At 43.7% G+C, this 19,935-nt stretch overlaps 1 protein-coding gene across 2 annotated transcripts in view; it reads right to left on the bottom strand.

The window, feature by feature from the left end:
• The window catches only part of LOC132383261 (serine/threonine-protein phosphatase 6 regulatory subunit 3-like), a 212,668-nt gene that overhangs the window by 100,659 nt on the left and 92,074 nt on the right, over positions 1-19,935 (bottom strand). For both annotated transcript variants that reach the window (XM_059954219.1, XM_059954220.1), the window contains exons 6-7: positions 13,969-14,081; positions 2,548-2,661 (exon numbers count right to left, since the gene is read on the bottom strand). In XM_059954219.1, coding sequence (XP_059810202.1) covers positions 2,548-2,661; positions 13,969-14,081 — 227 coding nt within the window. The remainder of the gene's footprint in view (positions 1-2,547; positions 2,662-13,968; positions 14,082-19,935) is intronic.

Genomic DNA, 19,935 nt, shown 5'->3' with positions numbered 1-19,935 from the left:
TCCCAAAACTTACTCACCCTGATATGCATGTTTTTGGAATGTGGCAAGAAACTAGATCAGCCAGAGGAAACTGATGCAGTCCGGGGGGGGGGAATGTACAAAACACCCCTGTGGGACCACTGATCACAATCACTGGTGCTGTAGAGCATTACACAATCTGTTACACTACTGTGCTGCACACTCTTTGTGTGCTCTTTGAAGAAGGTGGAAAGGCACTGGGCATTCTGTAATAAAGTGAATCACCCACCGTAGGAGACTCGGCCGTGGACTTGCTCCTCCATCCACAATACAAACCAAGCTTGTTGATTTGAGTGTATACTTTATTAGACCTTAGGATGATGAAACTTTGCCAACTGGGCAACATCTTCCCACCAGTGATAATCATTTTTCTAGTTCACTTAGCTCAGTTACTAGCATTGTAAGCTCTGGACCAAAAAAACTGAAGACTCATGTTCCCATACCAGATATTTGGGATACAGTGAAGACTTTGCCTTGCATATTATTTATACAGGTCAAATCATTACACGGTACATTGAGCTAAAATAAAGTAAAACAATGCAGAATAAACTGAATAGGTGTTGCCTCACCTGGAAGGGTTCTTTGGGGCCCTGAGGGAGGAGGTGAACATAATAGCTTTACTGTTACTTTTTTTGTTATGAACATCAAAAAAAAGTGCAGTGAGGGTAAATGATAAAGTACAAGATTATAACGAGGTAGACTGTGATGTCAAAAGTCCATCTTTTTGTACTGAAGAGACATTCAGCAGTCTAGTGATAACGGGATGCAAGCTGTCCTTGGGGCTTCAGGTTTTTGCACCTTCAGCCTGAGAAGATGCAAAAGGAGAGGAGAGAATGTGTAAGGTGGGTGGAGTCTCTGATTTTCCTGGTTGCTTTACTGAAGCAGGGATACATATAGTCCATAGAGGGCAGACCGGTTTCTGTGATGTGTTGAACAATATCCACAACTCCCTGCAGTCTCTTGCGGTCATATGCAGAGCAGTTATATAGAGTCACTATGCATCTAGCAAGAATGCTTTCTGTGGTGCATTGATTAAAAACTGGTAAGAGTTGATAAATTTCATACTAAATTGCTTTAGCCCCTTGAGGAAGTAGAAGCCTTGGTGAGGTTTAATGGCCATGATATCAATGTGGTTGGACCTGGAGATGCTATTGGTGATGTTCACAGCATGGGACCTGAAACTCTCAAGCTCAACAACTTTGATGTAGACAGGTGCATGTGCTATTTGAGATTTCACCAGCTACACTGGTATCATCTGCAAACCTGTAGGTGGAGCTGGAGCAGAATCTGGCCACGCATTTATGAGTGTACAGGGAGTAGAGAAGGGGCCGAGGACACAATCTTGTGCAGCAGTGTTTAGAATAATCATGAAAGGGGTACTGATTGTGGTCTGCTGGTCAGAAAGTCAAAGATCCAGTAGCAGGGTCCACAGCCTCATGATGAGTCCGCTTGGAATTATAGTATTGAAGTCAATAAACAATAACTTTGCTATAAACACAAGAAAGCCTGCAATTGCTGGAAATCCAAAGCTACACAAACAAAACTTTGGAGGAACTCAGCAAATCAGGCAGCATCTACGGAAATGAATAAACAGTCTATGTTTTGGGCCGAGACCCTTCTGCAGGGATGGTGAGGAAAGAGGAAGATGCAAGAATAAAAATGGTAGGGCGAGAGGAAGAAAGATAGCCGTAAGGTGATAAGTGAAGCCAGGTGGGCGGGGAAGGTAAAGGGCTGGACAGGAAGGAATCTGATGGAAAAGGAGAGTGGACATGGGAGAAAGGGAAGGAGGAAGACCAGCAGGGAGAGATGATCAGCAGGTGAAGAGAGGTACGAGGCCAGAGTGCAGAATAGAAAAAGAGGGGAGCGATTGATTTTTTAAATCAGAAGGAGAAATTGATATTCATGCCATCAGATTGGAGGCTACCCAGATGGAATATAAGGTATTGACATCTACCCTGAGGGTGGCCTCATCATAGCAGAAGAGGCAGCCATGGGCCAACATGTTGGAACAGGAATGGGAATCAGAATTAAAACGTTTGGCCACAGGGAAGTTCTGCTTTTGTCTGAGGTACTCAACAAACTGGTTCCCTATTTATTTATGACGGGTCTCACCAATGTAGATAAGCACCATTGAGAGCACCAGACACAGCAGACAACCCCAACAGATTCGCAGGTGAAGTGTTGCCTCACCTGGAAGGGTTCTTTGGGGCCCTGAGGGAGGAGGTGAACATAATAGCTTTACTGTTACTTTTTTTGTTATGAACATCAAACAAAATGGCTGTCACAAGCTTCATTCTTGACTTCCAAAGAATTTTCTGGATATCATCATCTCCGGATCCAACACAAGCATGATTGATATCATTTTTTATGGCCAAAGTCATAATTTTGTACATTTACTTCTCAAGTTCCTGTGATGTAGGATACTACCAATATCCACCGACCTCTGCCTTCAAACAGAATGTGATCTATCAAAATCGTGACAGCAATGAAAACACTGATTTCAGTGCCTTTTGATATTAACACACATACCGGGGTCTACGTGTTTCCAGCAGTGTCAGCAGCACCTGGATCCCGTTTACAATCACAGATTCATTCTTCTCACCATCAAACATGTTACTGAGCAGCTGCTTTATAGTCTCCTGTCTGAGAAAGAAAATTAGAGATTGCGATCAAAAGTCAAATACTGTGGAAGCAAATTAGCTACATCCTGCAAAACCATGTTCCAACTGTACCACTTGTGTCCAACTTTCAATCAACAGAGTTTCCAGACCCACTTACACTTGCCTTGGTGTATCAGTGAGGCTGATTAATTGGAACTACGGCAACACACTCAAAGTGCTGGGAGAACAAGATTCCCTTCATTGGTGAGGCAATGCTGGAAAAATCCTCTTGCCAGATTCCCAACGGAACCCTTGTGCAATTGGCTAGTTAGCAGGACCAGTGGACAGTCTACCCATAGTGCAGGAGACAAAAACAGATACCTCCTTCCTTCACCAACCAGTCATGTCCTGATCTGGTCCCCTGTTGCTTTATACATTGGTTTTTATATTTCCTCCTGATGGGGCTGAAAAGTTGTCAGAAATATCCCATCGGTCCTGTCCTGCACTCAGTCGAGTTTATCATCACATGCACAGGTACCGTGAGGTACAGGTTCAATGGGAAATTTTAAACACCAGAGATTCTGCAGATGCTGGAAAACCAGAGCAACACAGACAAGATGCTGGAGGAACTCAACAGGTCAGGCACTATCTATGCAGAGAAATGAACAATCGACATTTCGGGCTGAGACCTTTCATCAGAGCCTGAAAGAAACATAGAAAACCTACAGCACAATACAGATTGTGCCGAACATGTCCCTACCTTAGAAATTACCTGGGGTTACCCATCGTCCTCTATTTTTCTAAGCTCCATGTACCTACATGTCCTACATGTACCTCCATGTCCTTAAAAGATCCTATCATATCCGCCTCCACCAGCAGCCCATTCCACGCACTCACCACTCTGTGTAAAAAACCTACCCCTGACATCTTCCCCGTACCTACTTCCAAGCACCTTAAAACTGTGCCCTCTCATGTTAGCCATTTCAGCCCTGGAGAAAAAGCCTCTAACTATCCACACAATCAATGACTTTCATCATCTTATACACCTCTATCAGGTCACCTCTCATCTTCCGTCGCTCCAAGGAAAAAAGGCCGAGTTCACTCAACCTATTCTCATAAGTCATGCTCCCCAATCCAGGCAACATCCTTGTAAATCTCCTGTGCACCCGTCTTACAGTTTCCACATCCTTCCTGTAGTGAGGAACTCCAAGTGGGGTCTGACCAGGGTCCTATATAGCTGCAACATTAACTCTTGGCTCCTGAAGTCAATCCCACGATTGATAAAGGCCAATGCACTGTATGCTTTCTTAACCACACAGTCAACCTCCACAGCAGCTATGAGTGCCCAATGGACTCAGATCCCAAGATCTATCTGAACCCCCATTCTGTCAAGAGTATTACCATTAATACTATATTCTGCCATCATATTTGACCTACCAAAATGAGCCACCTCACACTTACCTGGGTTGAACTCCATCTGCCACTTCTCAGCCCAGTTTTGCATCCTATCAATGTCCAGTTGTAACCTCTGACAGCCCTCCACACTAATCCATAACACCCCCAACCTTTGTGTCATCAGCAAATTTCCTAACCCATCCCTCCACTTCCTCATCCAGGTCATTTATAAAGATTACAAAGAGAAGGGGGGTCCCAGAACAGATCCCTGAGGCACACCACTGGTCACCATGCAGAATATGACCCAACTACAACCACTATTTGCCTTCTGTGGGCAAGCCAATTCTGGATCCACAAAGCAATGTCCTCTTTGATCCCATGCCTTCTTACTTTCTCAATAAGCCTTGTATGGGGTACCTTATCAAATGCCTTGCTGAAATCCATATATACTACATCTACTGCTCTTCCTTCATAATGTGCTTAGTCACATCCTCAAAAAATTCAATCAGGCTCGTAAGGCACAACCTGCTTTTGGTAAAGGCATGCTGACTATTCCTAATCATATTATGCCTCTCCAAATGTTCATAAATCCTGCCTCTCAGGATCTTTACATCAACTTACCAAACACTGATGTAAGACTCACTGCTCTATAATTTCCTGAGCTATCTCTACTCTCTTTCCTGAATAAGGGAACAACATCCACAACCCTCCAATCCTCTGGAGCCTCTCCCATCCTCATTGATGATGCAAAGATCATCACCTGAGGATCAGCAATCTCCTCCCTCACCTCCCACAGTAGCCTGGAGTACATCTTGTCTGGTCCCGGTGACTTATCCAATTTGATGCTTTCCAAAAGCTCCAGCACATCCTCTTTCTTAATGTCCATATGCTCAAGCTTTTCAATCTGCTGTAAGTCATCCTCTCAATCGCCAAGATCCTATTCTATAGTGAATACTGAAGCAAAATATTCATCAAGTACTTGTAGAATGCCTTGGGGTTTTCTTTAATCCTGCTCGCCAAGGTCTTCTCCTGGCTCCTTTTGGCTCTCCTAATTTTACTCTTAAGTTCCTTCCTGCTAGCCTTATAACCTTCTAGATTCTCTATCATTCCCTAGTTTTTTTTTAACCTTTCGTAAGCTTTTCTTTTCTTCTTGACTAGACTTTCAACAGTCTCTTGTTACGTATCCCGTAACTGGATAACTTACCAGCAAAGATACAGAGGTCTGTTGAAGTCTGTTGTCACTATTTTCAAACGTTTTTATTTATAAAGGGACACAAAAGTAGGGTTAATACATACATTCAAATAGTGCACATCGTCAACATTCAATCTAAAGCGCGGGTATAGTAATAATCATCATTAAGAAGTGAGCTCTGCTGGTGTCTAGGGGTTAATAGATTGTCCGTTGGAAATATAATAGTCACTCTGAAAGTCTGCAGGCCTCAGCCCTTTGAAAATCGCTGGGTTTTGCGTGGGGCGACCGAGAGAGAGATTGGGGGGAGAAGAGAAAGAACTTGCCGAGTCTTGATGAATCTTCCGTGAAATCGGGGGAGCGTTGGTTTCCTCTCCTTGATGTTAGTTAAAAGCGGTTTTCTGTGATTCCAGCCACAAATTCCAATCCTGGAATCTAACGCACGTGGTTTCCTTCAGAATGGCTTCCCGCTGCTGCGGGATCACTCCCTCGTGTCTTCTGGGTGCGTCTGAGGGGTTGTCCCCCTGAGACTCTCCTTTATACTTCCTCACAGGATCGCAGGTGTCAATCAGGTTGGGATGATGCAATCTCTCTCTCAAACAGCCCACCTTGCCCGAGGGCTTTTCACGTGGTCTCCATGAGACAATAGTTGCTGGCATCTTATTCTGTATTCCTGGTGGGACATGCAATTTTTCACGTTTCTCACTCTCTCTCACTTCCCCCCCCTCTCAACGGCTGCTCTTGCGATTCTCACAAAGGAGGGGGCTGGGTTCATAACACTCTGTACACCATGGTTCCTGTACATCCTTTCCATCTCATTAGAACATACCTTTGCAGAACTCCACGCAAATATCTCCTGAACATTTGCCACATTTCTGCTGTATGTTTCCCTGAGAACATCTATTCCTAATTTATGCTTCCAAGTTCCTGTCTGATAGCTTCATATTTCCCCTTAGTCCAATTAAATGCTTTCCTAGCTTGTCTGTTTCTATCTCTCTCCAATGCTATGGTAAAGGAGATAGAATTGTGATCACTATCTTCAAAATGCTCTCCCACTGAGAGACCTAACACCTGACCAGGTTCATTTCCCAGTACCAGATCAAGTACGGACTCTCCTCTTGTAGGCTTATCTACATATTGTGTCAGGATGAGGAAATGGAGGGATGGGTAATGACACAAAGGTTGGAGGTGTTGTCTGATAGTGTGGAGGGCTGTCAGAGGTTACAGCGGGACATTGATAGGATGCAACACTGGGCTGAGAAGTGGCAGATGGAGTTCAATACAGATAAGTGTGAAGTGGTTCATTTTGGTAGGTCAAATATGATGGCAGAATATAGCATTAATGGTAAGACTCTTGGCAGCGTGGAGGATCAGAGGGATCTTGGGGTCAGAGTCCACAGGACACTCAAAGCAGCTGCACAAGTTGACTCTGTGGTTAAGAAGGCATACGGTGTATTGGCCTTCATCAATTGTGGAACTGAATTTAGGAGCCGAGAGATAATGTTGCAGCTATGTAGGACCCTGGTCAGACCCCACTTGGAGTACTGTGCTCAGTTCTGGTTGCCTCACTACAGGAAGGATGTGGAAGCCATAGAAAGGATGCAGAAGAGATTTACAAGGATATTGCCTGGATTGGGGAGCATGCCTTATGAGAATAGGTTGAGTGAACTCAGCCTTTTCTCCTTGGAGCGACAGAGGATAAGAGGTGACCTGATAGAGGTTTACAAGATGATGAGAGGCATTGATCGTGTGGATAGTCTGAGGCTTTTTCCCAGGGCTGAAATGGTTGCCACAAGAGGACATAGGTTTAAGGTGCTGGGCAGTAGGTACAGAGGAGATGTCAGGGTTAAGTTTTTTACTTAGAGAGCTGTAAGTGCGTGGAATGGGCTGCTGGAAACGGCGGTGGAGGCGGATACAATAGAGTTTTTTAAGAAACTTTTAGATAGGTACGTGGAGCTTAGTAAAATAGAGGGCTATAAGTAAGCCTAGTAACTTCTAAGGTAGGGACATGTTTGGCACAACTTTGTGGGCCGAAGGGCCTGTATTGTGCTGTAGGTTTTCTATATTTCTATAAAACTTTCCTGAACACACCTAACAAACTCTACCTCACTTAAACCCCTTGCTCTAGGGAGATACTGATCAATATTGGGGAAATCAAAATCTCCCACCATAATAGCCTGTTATTATTACACCTTTCCAGAATCTGTCTCCCTATCTGCTCCTTGATGTCCCTGTTACTGTTGGGTAGCCTACAAAAAACACCCAGTATAGTTATTGACCCCTTCCTGTTTCTAAGTTCCACCCATAGAGACCCAAAGGAGGAGGTAGAAAGGAAGAAGCCAGAATAAGACATTGGGCGGGGGGAGGGGGGTGGAGGGAAACAGTACAGGTGGCAGGTGATGAGTGAAGCTAGGTGAGGCTGATACACTGACTCCTCGAGAATTAGGCCAGATAAATACATCCAGGGTCAATTTTACATCATTCTTGTGAAGATTTAGTATCACACCAAAATTTATACAATTTAATTAAAGTGAGAAAGTGGAGTGGTACAAAACCTCAAACATTTTACTGTAAGAACCCCACATCAGTGTTCTGCTGGAATAGAGAAATATGCTAAAGGAACTGGGGTGGTACAAAACCTCGAAAGTTAAAGGGCAGGACCTCCAGGGTTGTGATCTCAGGATTGCTACCCATGCCAAGTGCTAGAGGCTGGACTGACACCAACTTACTGCCTTCTACTGTGCCTATTGTATTGTTTATTATTTATTGTAATGCCTGCACTGTTTTGTGCACCTTATGCAGTCCTGGGAAGGTCTGTAGTCTAGTGTAGTTTTTTTTCTGTCTTGTTTTTACGTAGTTCAGTGTAGTTTTTGTACTGTTTCATGTAGCACCATGGTCCTGAAAAACATTGTCTCGTTTTTACTGTGTATTGTACCAGCAGTTATGGTCAAAATGACAATAAAAAGTGACTTGACTTGACTAGTGAGGCTAGAATTAGGAAGATTATACAGTTTTCATGTGGCTAAGGAGTTGGTGTAGGAAGGAAGGCAGGCATAAGATTTCAGGATCATTGGGCTCTCTTCCAGGGAAGGTGGTGCAGTGTAACGTAATTGGTGGAAATTTACGTAATTCGCAACCACCAGTGAGTTGGGGTTTCTCTTCAAGAGGCTGGTCTGAAGTGATGACATAATTATGGAAAGGTTTTTTAGCTCTCTTTGTGTTCAGTTTTTTTGGTGTACAATAAATGAGTTGCTATGGCTTTTCTGAAATATAAAAAGCCTCCATCATTTTATTTGCGAAAACCTGCACAGAATGGTCGGTTTGACTCTGAACTGAAAGGGGGACTAATATCTTAGCTAGAACGTTTCCTTGTGCTGTGTGGTGGGGTTTAAACTAGAGATGCATGAGGATGGGTACCAGAGAGCCAGAAGTTAATGGAGAGGTTGTGGAGGCAGATGCTGTTAAGACCTCCCTCAAAGTCAGGAATCAAAAGGTTAAGCATGGTACAACCAGATCCCTGAGCTACATATATTTCAATGTAAGAAGCATCAAAGAAAAGGCAGAAGAGCTCAGGAAATGGATCAATGCCTGGAATCATGACATTGTAACCATTAGTGAGACTTGGCTGTTGGGGGTGGGGGGCAGGACTGCAGCTCAATATTCCAGGTTCCATTGTTTTAGCTCTACTGAGCAAGAGGGATTAAAAGAGGTGGTGAGGCATTACTAGTCAGGAAAAATGTCACGACAGTGCTCCAACAGGACAGACTGAACGATGACTAGTGAGGAATTATGGGTAGAACTGAGAAATAAGAAAGCATTGACCACGTTAATGAGGCTATATTGCAGACCACCCAACAGTCCTAGGGATTTGGAGGAACAAATTTGTAAAGAGATTGCATTCTGTTGCCAGTTGCTGATTTTAACTTTCCACATATTGACTGGGAATCCCACATTGTAAAAGGACAAACTGGGATAGAAATTGTCAAGAATGTTTGGGAAAGTTTCATTCATCAGTACGTAGAATTCCCAGTGAGGGAATGTGTGAGGCTTAATCCCCCATGAGGGAATGAGACAGCAGGTGACATAAGTTTGTGCAGGGAAACACTGCATCCAGTGACCACAATGTCATTGGTTTCAAAGTCAATATGCAAAAAGACACAGTGCTTATCAGAAGTATTGTCCTCCCTCTTGGAAGTTTTCATGTTTTATTGTTTTACAACATTGAATCACAGTGGATTAATTTGGCTTTTTTGACACTGATCAACAGGAAAGGACTCTTTCATGTCAAAGTGAAAACAGATCTCTACAAAGTGATCTAAACTGATTACAAATATAAAACACAGTAGATGCACTTCTGGCAGCAATCGCAGCCTTCCGTCGGTGTGGATAGGTCTCTGTCAGCTTTGCACATATGAACACTCCAATATTTCCCCTTTCTTCTTTGCAAAACTGTTCAAGCTCTGCCAGATTGCATGGGGGTCTTGTGTGAATAGCCCTTTTCAAGTCAGCCACAAATTCTCAATTGGATTGAGGTCTGGACTCTAACTTGGCCACTCCAGAACATTAACTTTGTTGTTTTTAAGCCATTCCTTCATAGTCTTGGCTTTATGCTTGGGGTATTCGTCCTGCTGAAAAACAAATGTTCTCCCAAGTCACAGTTCTCTTGCGGACTGCATCAGATTTTCGTCCAGGATTTCCCTGTATTTTGCTGCATTTATTTTACCCTCCACCTTCAAGAGCCTTCCAGTACCTGCTGCAGTGAACATCCCCACAGTATGATGCAGCCACCACCATGCTTCATGGTAGGGATGGTGTGTTTTTGATGATGTGCGGTGTTTGGCTTACACCAAACATAGCGTTTAGCCTAATGGCCAAAAAGCTCAATCTTGGTTTCATCAGGCCATAGAACTGTCTTCCAGCTGACTGCAGGGTCTCCCACATGCCTTCTGGCAGAGTCTAGTTGAGATTTCATGCGAGATTTTCAACAGTTGCTTTCTCTTTGCCTCTCCCATAAAGCTGTGACTGGTGAAGCACCCGCGAAACAACTGTCGTATGCACAGTCTCTCCCTTCTCAGCCAATGAAGCTTGTAACTCCTCCAGAGTTGTCGCAGGTCTCCTGGTGGTCTCCCTCATCGGTCCCCTTCTTGCACGGTCACTCAGTTTTTGAGGACAGCCTGCTCTATGCAGATTTACACCTGTGCCATATTCTTTTGATTTCTTGACAATCAACCTTAACTGTACTCCAAGGGATAATCAGTGACTTCTTTTTAACTAGTTTATCGCAGAGTTGCTTGGAATATTCTTTTGTCCTCGTGGTGTCGTTTTTGCCAGGATACTAATTCACAAGCTGTTTGACCTTCTAGATACAGGTGTATTTCTACTACAACCAACTGAAACACCTTGACTGCACACGGGTCTCCAAAAACAGATCCAATTGGCTACACCAATGGTTTTGGTGTGTTACATTAAAGGCAGATGAATACCTATGCAATCATTTATTTTGTGTTTTATAATGTGTAATTAATTTAAATCACTTTGTAGAGATCTGTTTTTACTTTGACACAAAGAGTCTTTTTTTGTTGATCAGAGTCAAAAAAGTAAAATTAAATCCAGTGTGATTCAATGTTGTAAAACAATAAAACACGAAAATTTCTGGGGGTAGGGAGAATACTTTTAATAGATACTGTTGGTCTGGTCTGTGGACTGAGATTCTAAAGTGGAGAAAGCCAATTTTGATGGTATCGGAAATGATCTGGCAAGTGTGAGTTGGGACAGGCTGTTCTCTGGCAAAGGTGTACTTGTTAAGTGGGAGGCCTTCAAAAATGAAAATTTTGAGAATACAAAGCTAACATCTTTAGAGTCTGGAAAGGTATCAGAAGATTGGAGGATAGCCAATGCTGTTCCGCTGTTTAAAAAAGGCTCTAAACAAAAACCAGGAAATTATAGGCCAGTGAGTCTGACATCAACTGTGGGGAAATTATTGGAAAATATTTTAAAGGACCTGAAATATAAGTATTAAGAGTGCTGATTAAGGGTCTCGACCTAAATCATTGACTGTATTTTCTTTTCCACAGATGCTGCCTGGCCTGCTGAGTTTCTTCAGCATTTTGTGTGTGTTGCTTGGATTTTCAGCATTTGCAGATTTTCACATCTAAGTACCTGAATAGACATGTACTGATTAAAGACAGTCAGCATGGCTTCATGTGTGGTAGGTCATGTCTAACCAATCTTAGAGAGTTTTTTTTTGAGAAAGCTGTAGGAAAGTGGATGAAGGCAAGACGATATTGTCTACATGGCCTTTAGTACGGTATTTGACAAAGTCCCGCACAGGAAGCTGATCAAGAAGGTTCAGTTGCTTAGCATTCGGGATGAGGTGATAAATTGGCTTTGTGGGAGAAGCCAGAGAGTGAAAGTAGAGCATTGGCACTCTGACTGAACACCTGTGACTAGCAGTGTGCCACAAGGATCGGTGCAGGGTCCTTTGTTGTTGTTCATCTATATCAATGATCTAGATGATAATGTGGTTGATCGAGTTATTAAGTTTGCAGATGACAGCAAGATTGTGGATATAGTGGACAGCGAAGAAGGCGATCATGTTTTGCAAAGGTATCTGCATTAGCTGAAAAATGGCATATGAAATTTAATGCAGACCAGTGTGAGGCTTTGCACTTTGGTAGGACCAACACAGGTCTTACACAGTGAATGGCAGGGCACTAAGGACTGTGGTTGAACAAATGGATCTGGGAATATGGATCCATAATTCATCAAAAGTGGTGTCACAGGTTGATAGGGTTGTAAAGAAAACATTTAGCACATTGGCCTTCATAAATCAAAGGAGTACAACAGGAGATGGGATGTTATGTTGAAGTTGTTTAAGATACTGATTAGGCCTAATTTGGAGTACTGTGTGCAGTTTTGGTCATCTACATACAGGAAAGATATAAAAAGGTTGAAAGAGTGCAGAGAAAATTTACAAGGATGTTGCTGGGACTGGAGGATCTGAGTTAAAGGGAAAGATTGAACAGGTTAGGACTGTATTCTTTAGAACATAGAAGTTTAAGACAAGATTTGATAGAGGTAAACAAAATTATGAGAGGTACAGATTGGGTTTTTCCACTGAGGTTGGGTGGGACAACTAGAGGTCGATGGGAGTAACACACACAAAATGCTGAAGAAACTCAGCAGGCCAGGCATCTATGGAAAAGAGTAAACAGTTGACAGGTTAGGCCAAGACCCTTCATCAAAACTGGAAAAAAGATGAGAAGTTAGAACAAAACGGTGGAAGGGGGGAGGGGCAGAAATATAGACTGTTTACTCTTCCATAGATGCTGCGTCGCCTGATGAGTTCCTCCAGCATTTTGCGTGTGTAGCTTGGATTTCCAGCATCTGCAGATTTTGTCGTCTCAGTGGGAGTAGGCAGTTTAAATGGTTTCAGCATGGACTAGACGGGCCAATGGGCCTGCTTCTATGCTTTACTTGTCTATGATCACCAGCAACAAAGCATTCGGGTCAAAGCCTCAGAATATAGGGGCAGCCTTTTAGAAGAGATGGGAAAGAATTTCTTCAGTCCGAGAGTGGAATCCCTTGGCAGAGGTAGCTATGGAAGCTGATAGGATTTTTGATTGGTCCGGGCATTAAGGGATATGAGGAGAAAGCAGTAGATTGAGGCTGAGAGGAAAATTGGATCAGCCATGATGAAATGGTGGAGCAGACTCGATGGGGCAAATGGCCTAACTCTGCTCCAGTATCTTATGGTTTAAATCTGGTGCTGGCAAGAACGCCTGGGTGAAAGCAAACCTCAGACCAAAGCCACAATGATGCTAATACCAAGCTAGGCAAAAAAAGGGATGAGAAAAGCATCTTTTATTTTGGTAGTTATTTGTGTCACTGGGTGTGGCACTGAGTCAGAAGAGGAACCTTGAACTCAATGCATGGAGCTGATACTGCATGAACTCAAAGGTCAGCAGGAACAACAGAGGATACAGTAATTCCCAAATGTGCACCCTAGATGTTCACACCTGCCTCCATGATCACGAAATGTACTGCAGTTACTCATCTAGGTGCCTTTAACAGTTCCTTCCAGTCCATGGCCTCTACTACTTAGAAGGTGTGACAGACACATGGAATGGCTCCTCCACTGTGCTAATAATGTGGAAATATATTGCTATTGCTTTAATGTCAATTGACCTAGATTCTAAAACAATCAATTTTTGACTACATAGACTGCAGCAGTTCAACTTTCTTCAGCAGCACTTTCTGAAATATTGACAAATCAAGTATAAATTCATAAAGATCTAGGAAGAGAATTAGGCTATTCAGCCTATCGAGTTAGCTATGCTGTTTAATCATGCCTGATTAATTTTCCCTCTCAACCCCCATTCTCCTACCTTTTCCTTATAACCTTTGATGCCCTTACTAATCAATAACCTATCAACATCTGCTTTAAATATACCCAATTACTTGGCCTCCACTACCATCCATGGTAAAGAATTCTACAGATTCACCACTCTTTACCTAAAGAAATTTTTTTTTTCTCTTCTAAGGGACATACTTGTGAGGCTGTGCCCTCTGGTTCTAGACTTCCCCACTACAGGAAAGAGCCTCTCCAAGTCCAGTCTTTTGAGGTCTGATAGATACAAAATAATTATTCCAGTTGCTGAGTTTCTCAAGTTCACAAGGATTGGGCAGACATAATACCCCACAGAAAAAAAAACATCTTAGAGCAGTATCAGAGCTACAAGTCAAAACAGAAATCAGTAAGCTTACTTCTCAAGTGTGGCGAGCAGCTGATCTGGCTCTGGACTGTCCTGAATTTGAATCATTTGTTCACGGCTCAGTCGGATAATGTCACAGAGAGACTGTGATGCATTAGAGTGTTGCTGTGACGATGGAAGCAAAAGCACAAAGAAAGATGGACAGTCAGTTTCAATGAATTAGACAATACAGAACCACTGATTCAGAGGTGAAAGTTCAAACCCCATCATGGCAGCTGTCATCAATTCATTTCAGCAATGTTTCAGTAACAGTGACAATAAAACTATCAGTTTGTTATAGGAATTCATCGGCATCAGAATCAGGTTTAATATCACAGGCATATGTCATGAAATTTGTTAACTTAATGGCAGCAGTACAATATAATACATGGTAAACATAGAAAAATACATTATAGTAAGTACATATGTATATAAATAGTTAAATAAAAATACTGCAAAAACAGAAATAAAAAAATGAGGTAGTATTTATGGGTTCAATGTCCATTTAGGACTCTGATGGCGGGGGGGGGGGAAGAAACTATCTGTGAATCACTGACAGTGTGCCTTCAAGCTTCTGTACCTCCTTCTTGAAGGTAACGGTGAGAAATGTACTGGTTAGATACAGGAGTACATTCAGCCAGAGACTCATACTACCGAGATGCAACACTGAGCGTCACAGGAAGCCATTCCTGCCTGTGGCCATCAAACTTTACAACTCCTCCCTCGGAGTGTCAGACACCCTGAGCCAATAGGCTGTTCCTGGACTTATTTCCACTTGGCATTATTTACTTATTATTATTTAATTATTTATGGTTTTATAGTGCTATATTTCTTCACTATTCTTGGTTGGTGCGACTGTAACAAAACCCAATTTCCCTCGGGATCAATAAAATATGTCTGTCTGTCTGTCAGAAGAGGACATGTCCTGGATGATGGGGGTTCTTAATAATGGACACCACCTTTCTAAGGCATCACTCCTTGAAGATGCCTTGGATACTCTGGAGGCTAGTACCCATGATGGAGCTGAATGACTTTACAACTTTCTGTAGCTTCTTTTGATCCTGTGCAGTAGCCCCCTTTCCATACAAACAGTGATACAACCTGTCAGAATGCTCTCCACAATACATCCGTACCATCAAAGAAATCTGTCGTTTTTATCTGGATTGACTTAGACTATAGACTTGTTCATGACTCTACACTCACTGGCCACCTTATTAGGTACACCTGCTCATTAATGCAAATATTTAATCAGCCAATCATGTGGCAGCAACTCAATGCATAAAAGCATGCAGACACGGTCAAGAGATTCAGTTGTTGCTCAGAGCAAACATCAGTTGAGAAGAAATATGATCTAAGTGAATTTGACCATGATTGTTGGAGCCAGACAGGGTAGTTAGAGTATTTCAAAAACTGCTGAACTCCTGGGAATTTCAAGCACAATAACCTCACTAAAAGTTTACAGAAAATAGAGTGTAAACCAAAAAAAAAAATCCAGTGTGTAGCAGTTCTGTGGGCAAAAATGCCTTGTTATAATGTGAGAGGTCAGAGGAGAATGACAGACTGTTTCAAGCTGGCAGGAAGGTGACAGTAACTCAAATAACCACGTGTTATAACAGTGCTGTGCACAACAGCATCTCTGATTGCACAACATATTGAACCTTGAAGTGGATGCGCTACAGCAGCGCAGTAGACCCCACTTCTGGTTCCACTCCTGTACCTAATAAAGTAGCCACTGAGTGCAGATTCACCAGCGTTATCTTTAACTCTCTCTGGTTCAGTTATGTTCACATGCCATGAACAAATGAAGGATATTCCCAAACCTCAAGACCAATAACTGCTTTTAAAGTGCATTCATTGTCCTGTTACCTGTAAATATAGCTGATTTGCACACAAGATAAATGACCACCTGAACTTTGTTTTGGGCCAGGGAAAAGGGTTAACTTCCTGCTCTCTCTTTTAGCATTGTCAATAATATAATGCTCATCTAGAGAGATGGAACCTTGAAGATTCAAGCTAATATCTGACAAAGCAATACTACTTCACCGCAACACATAAAATGCTGCAGGGACTCAGAAGGTCAGGCAACATCTATGGAAGGAAGTCAACATTCAACCAATTTCAGTCCAAGATCCTTTATCAAAATTAAAAAGGAAGCAGGAACAAAAATAGAATAAGAAGGTATTTGTGTGGGGCGGGGGGTACATAAGCTGGCAGGTGTTAAGTGAGGTGGGTGGGTGGAGGAGTGGAGGAGGAGAATGAAGTAAGAAGCTGGAGGTGACAGGTGTAAGTAATAAAGGGCTGAAGAAGGAATCTGATACGAGAGCGTGGACCAGGGGAGAAAGGGAAGGAGGAGGGGCACTAGAGTAGTGGTCGCCAACCTGTTGATCTTTGAGACTTTCCCAGTAGATCCCCAAAAAAAAAGAAAATACACACATACTGTTGAGAGATTATTTCCGGGTTGTGGGTTTTAGTTCTGTTCTTTCTGCCCAGTGCACATGTATGTAGCTCCCCCACCACACGCTGGTCCCCAACCACCGGGCCGCTAGGAAACAATATGAGTCAGCTGCACCTTTCCTCATTCCCTTTCACACCGACTGTTGAACTTGAACACACGCGAGGTCATCAGTTGCCTAAACATAGTGATACCCTTGCGCCAGGGATCACTTGTTGGCCTCGGGTAACCGGCTGCCTCACACAGCCGGCGGGAAGTGCCGTTGCTACCAGCCTGGAGCGCAGACAGATGGGCGCTGCCTCAGAACCTGGTTAGCACACCGAATGTTCGTGGGGAACCCAGTGCTAAAATATTCGCAGACGACCTAATTTGGGCTCAGGGTTTTGTAAGTAGCAGAGCAGCTAACGCACTGCAATCTACTGAAACTTTTGTCGGCCAATAGATCCTACAAGGGGGGGGCCCTGTCACACTCCTCACTCGGTCGGTTGCTTGCGCTCTCGACTGCAACCACTGCGGCCCCGGCACTGGGACCTCCGGCCCTGACCTTGTCCTCTCACCCCACCCACAACCAGCTGCACCTGGCCAAGGCGTCTGGTGGCCAACGGGCAGAGGCTGTCTCATGAGGCAATGAAGCCCTCAAAACTGCTTCGGTACCTTGAGTCCAAGCACCCAGCACTTAAAGACAAACTCGGTGAGTTTTTTTCCAGCGGAAAAAACGTGAGCGAGCAAGACAGAACAAGTGCTGATAGCTGTGTAAATTGCAGAATAGACTGGACACAAGGAACCTGCTTCGAGTATGCGGTATTCCCCTCGTGTTTATCAACCAGTCCGCAAGAATATCGTCAATATTAAACCGGTCCACGGTGCAAAAAAAGGGTGGTGACCCCTGGTGTTTATACATTATTTCTACTTCCAGGTTGCGGAGTTTTACTTCCGGTCTTTTCTGCCCCGGTGCACATGTGTGTAACTAATCGATTTGGAGTCAATCTTGCCTTTTGTGACCACTGCACTACAGAAAGCTGATGGGGAGGTGAGGCAAAGGGATAGGGGTGAGAGGGATAGAGAGAGAAAGGGAGGAAGAGAAAACATCATAAGTTAGAGAAATTGCTGTTACTTCAGCACAGAAAATGAGCATTATACTCAAATCTGTAGAGTGATCTTGAAGCTGTGGCCAACTCAAGGGTGTTACTTCATTGGGACTTTAGTCTTAAATGACATAGCTCTTATCTCTCTGAACAAACCAATCTCCTACTCTCAAATTAATTAAACAATGCATTAAGTTATCATGATAATTATCTTGTATCCCAGTGCAACCAGGATGCTGGAAGGAAAATAAAATATGATAAATCAGTAGATACCATTTATAGAATTACAGATCAAGAAACAAATGGAGTACTTTTTCCCCAAAGTGAAAATGTGCATTGCAAATTGGAGATACATATCTGCTGCCAAGATGACACCTGCAGGTTAGCCTTTGATTTTCAGATTTCAGGCCTTTGAACAAAGTATCAGCAGTCAAATCTATCCAACACTTCATTTTCCCTAGACTGTAGGAGGAAGATTTGGCTAGAGGTAGTAAACCTACAAAGAACTGAAGTATATTTGTTCATGGCATTTCAACAGATGAAAGAAAGACATTTCTCTTTACGAAATTGTCACTCAAGATACATGCATGGGCCTCAGCTAATGTTTTATTTATTTAGTAATACAGCACAGTAAAGGCCCTTCCGGCTCTACAAGTTGTACTGCCGAGCAACCCACAAATTTAATACCAACAACACACACAAAATGCTGGTGGAACACAGCAGGCCAGGCAGCATCTATAAGGAGAAGCACTGTCAATGTTTCGGGCCGAGACCCTTCGTCAGGACTAACTGAAAGGAAAGATAGTAAGAGATTTGAAAGTAGTGGGGGGAGGGGGAAATGCGAAATGATAGGAGAAGTCCAGAGGGGGTGGGATGAAACTAAGAGCTGGAAAGGTGATTGGCAAAAGTGATAGAGCTGGAGAAGGGAAAGGATCATGGGACGGGAGGCCTAAGGAGAAAGAAAGGGGGGGAGAGCACCAGAGGAAGATGGAGAACAGGCAGAGTGATGGGCAGAGAGAGAGAGAAAAAAAACAACAAACAACTAAATATGTCAGGGATGGGGTGGGGGGGAGGGGCATTAACGGAAGTTAGAGAAGTCAAAGTTCATGCCATCAGGTTGGAGGCTACCCAGCCAGTATATAAGGTGTTGCTCCTCCAACCTGAATTTGGATTCATTTTGACAGTAGAGGCAGCCATGGTTAGACATATCAGAATGGGAATGGGACATGGAATTAAAATGTGTGGCCACTGGGAGATCCTGCTTTCTCTGGCAGTCAGAGCGTAGGTGTTCAGTGAAATGGTCTCCCAGTCTGCGTCGGGTCTCACCAATATATAAAAGGCCACACCGGGAGCACCGGACGCAGTATACCACACCAGCCGACTCACAGGTGAAGTGTCACCTCACCTGGAAGGACTGTTTGGGGCCCTGAATGGTGGTGAGGGAGGAAGTGTAAGGGCAGGTGTAGCACTTGTTCCGTTTACAAGGATAAGTGCCAGGAGGGAAATCGGTGGGAAGGGATGGGGATGGGGGGAACGAGTGGACAAGGGAGTTGCATAGGGAGCAATCCCTGTGGAAAGCAGAAAGATGGGGGGAGGGAAAGATGTGCTTGGTAGTGGGATCCCGTTGGAGGTGGCGGAAGTTATGGAGAATTATAGGTTGAACCTGGAGGCTGGTGGGGTAGTAAGTGAGGACAAGGGGAACCCTATCCCAAATGGGGTGGCAGGCGGATGGGGTGAGGGTAGATGTGCAGGAAATGGGAGAGATGCGTTTTAGAGCAGAGTTGATGGTGGAAGAAGGGAAGCCCCTTTGTTTAAAAAAGGAAGACATCTCCTTCAACCTGGAATGAAAAGCTTCATCCTGAGAGCAGATGCGGCAGAGACGGAGGAATTGTGAGAAGGGGTTAGCATTTTTGCAAGAGCCAGGGTGGAAGAGGAATAGTCTAGGTAGCTGTGAGAGTCTGTAGGCTTATAGTAGATATCAGTAGATAAGCCATCTCCAGAGATGAAAGGTCAAGAAAGGGGAGGGAGGTGTCAGAAATGGACCAGGTAAATTTGAGGGCAGGGTGAAAGTTGGAGGCAAAGTTAATGAAGTCAACGAGCTCAGCATGAGTGCAGGAGGCAGTGCCAATGCAGTCGTCGATGTAGTGAAGGAAAAGAGGGGGACGAATACCCATATAGACTTAGAACATGGACTGTTCCACAAAGCCAACAAAAAAGCAGGCATAACTGGGACCCATACGGGTGGGTGCCCATGGCTACACCCTTGGTTTGGAGGAAGTGGGAGGAGCCAAAGGAGAAATTATTGGGAGTAAGAACTAATTCCTCTAGACAGAGGAGAGTGGTGGTAGAGGGGAATTGGTTAGGTCTGGAATCCAAAAAGAAGCGAAGAGCTTTGAGACTGTCTGGGCGGGGGGGGGGGGGGGGGGGTGGAAGTATATAGGGT

This window comes from Hypanus sabinus, chromosome 29, assembly GCF_030144855.1.
Source record: "Hypanus sabinus isolate sHypSab1 chromosome 29, sHypSab1.hap1, whole genome shotgun sequence".
Classification (NCBI taxonomy): Eukaryota; Metazoa; Chordata; class Chondrichthyes; order Myliobatiformes; family Dasyatidae; genus Hypanus; species Hypanus sabinus.
This window is presented reverse-complemented; position numbering and strand designations above follow the sequence as displayed.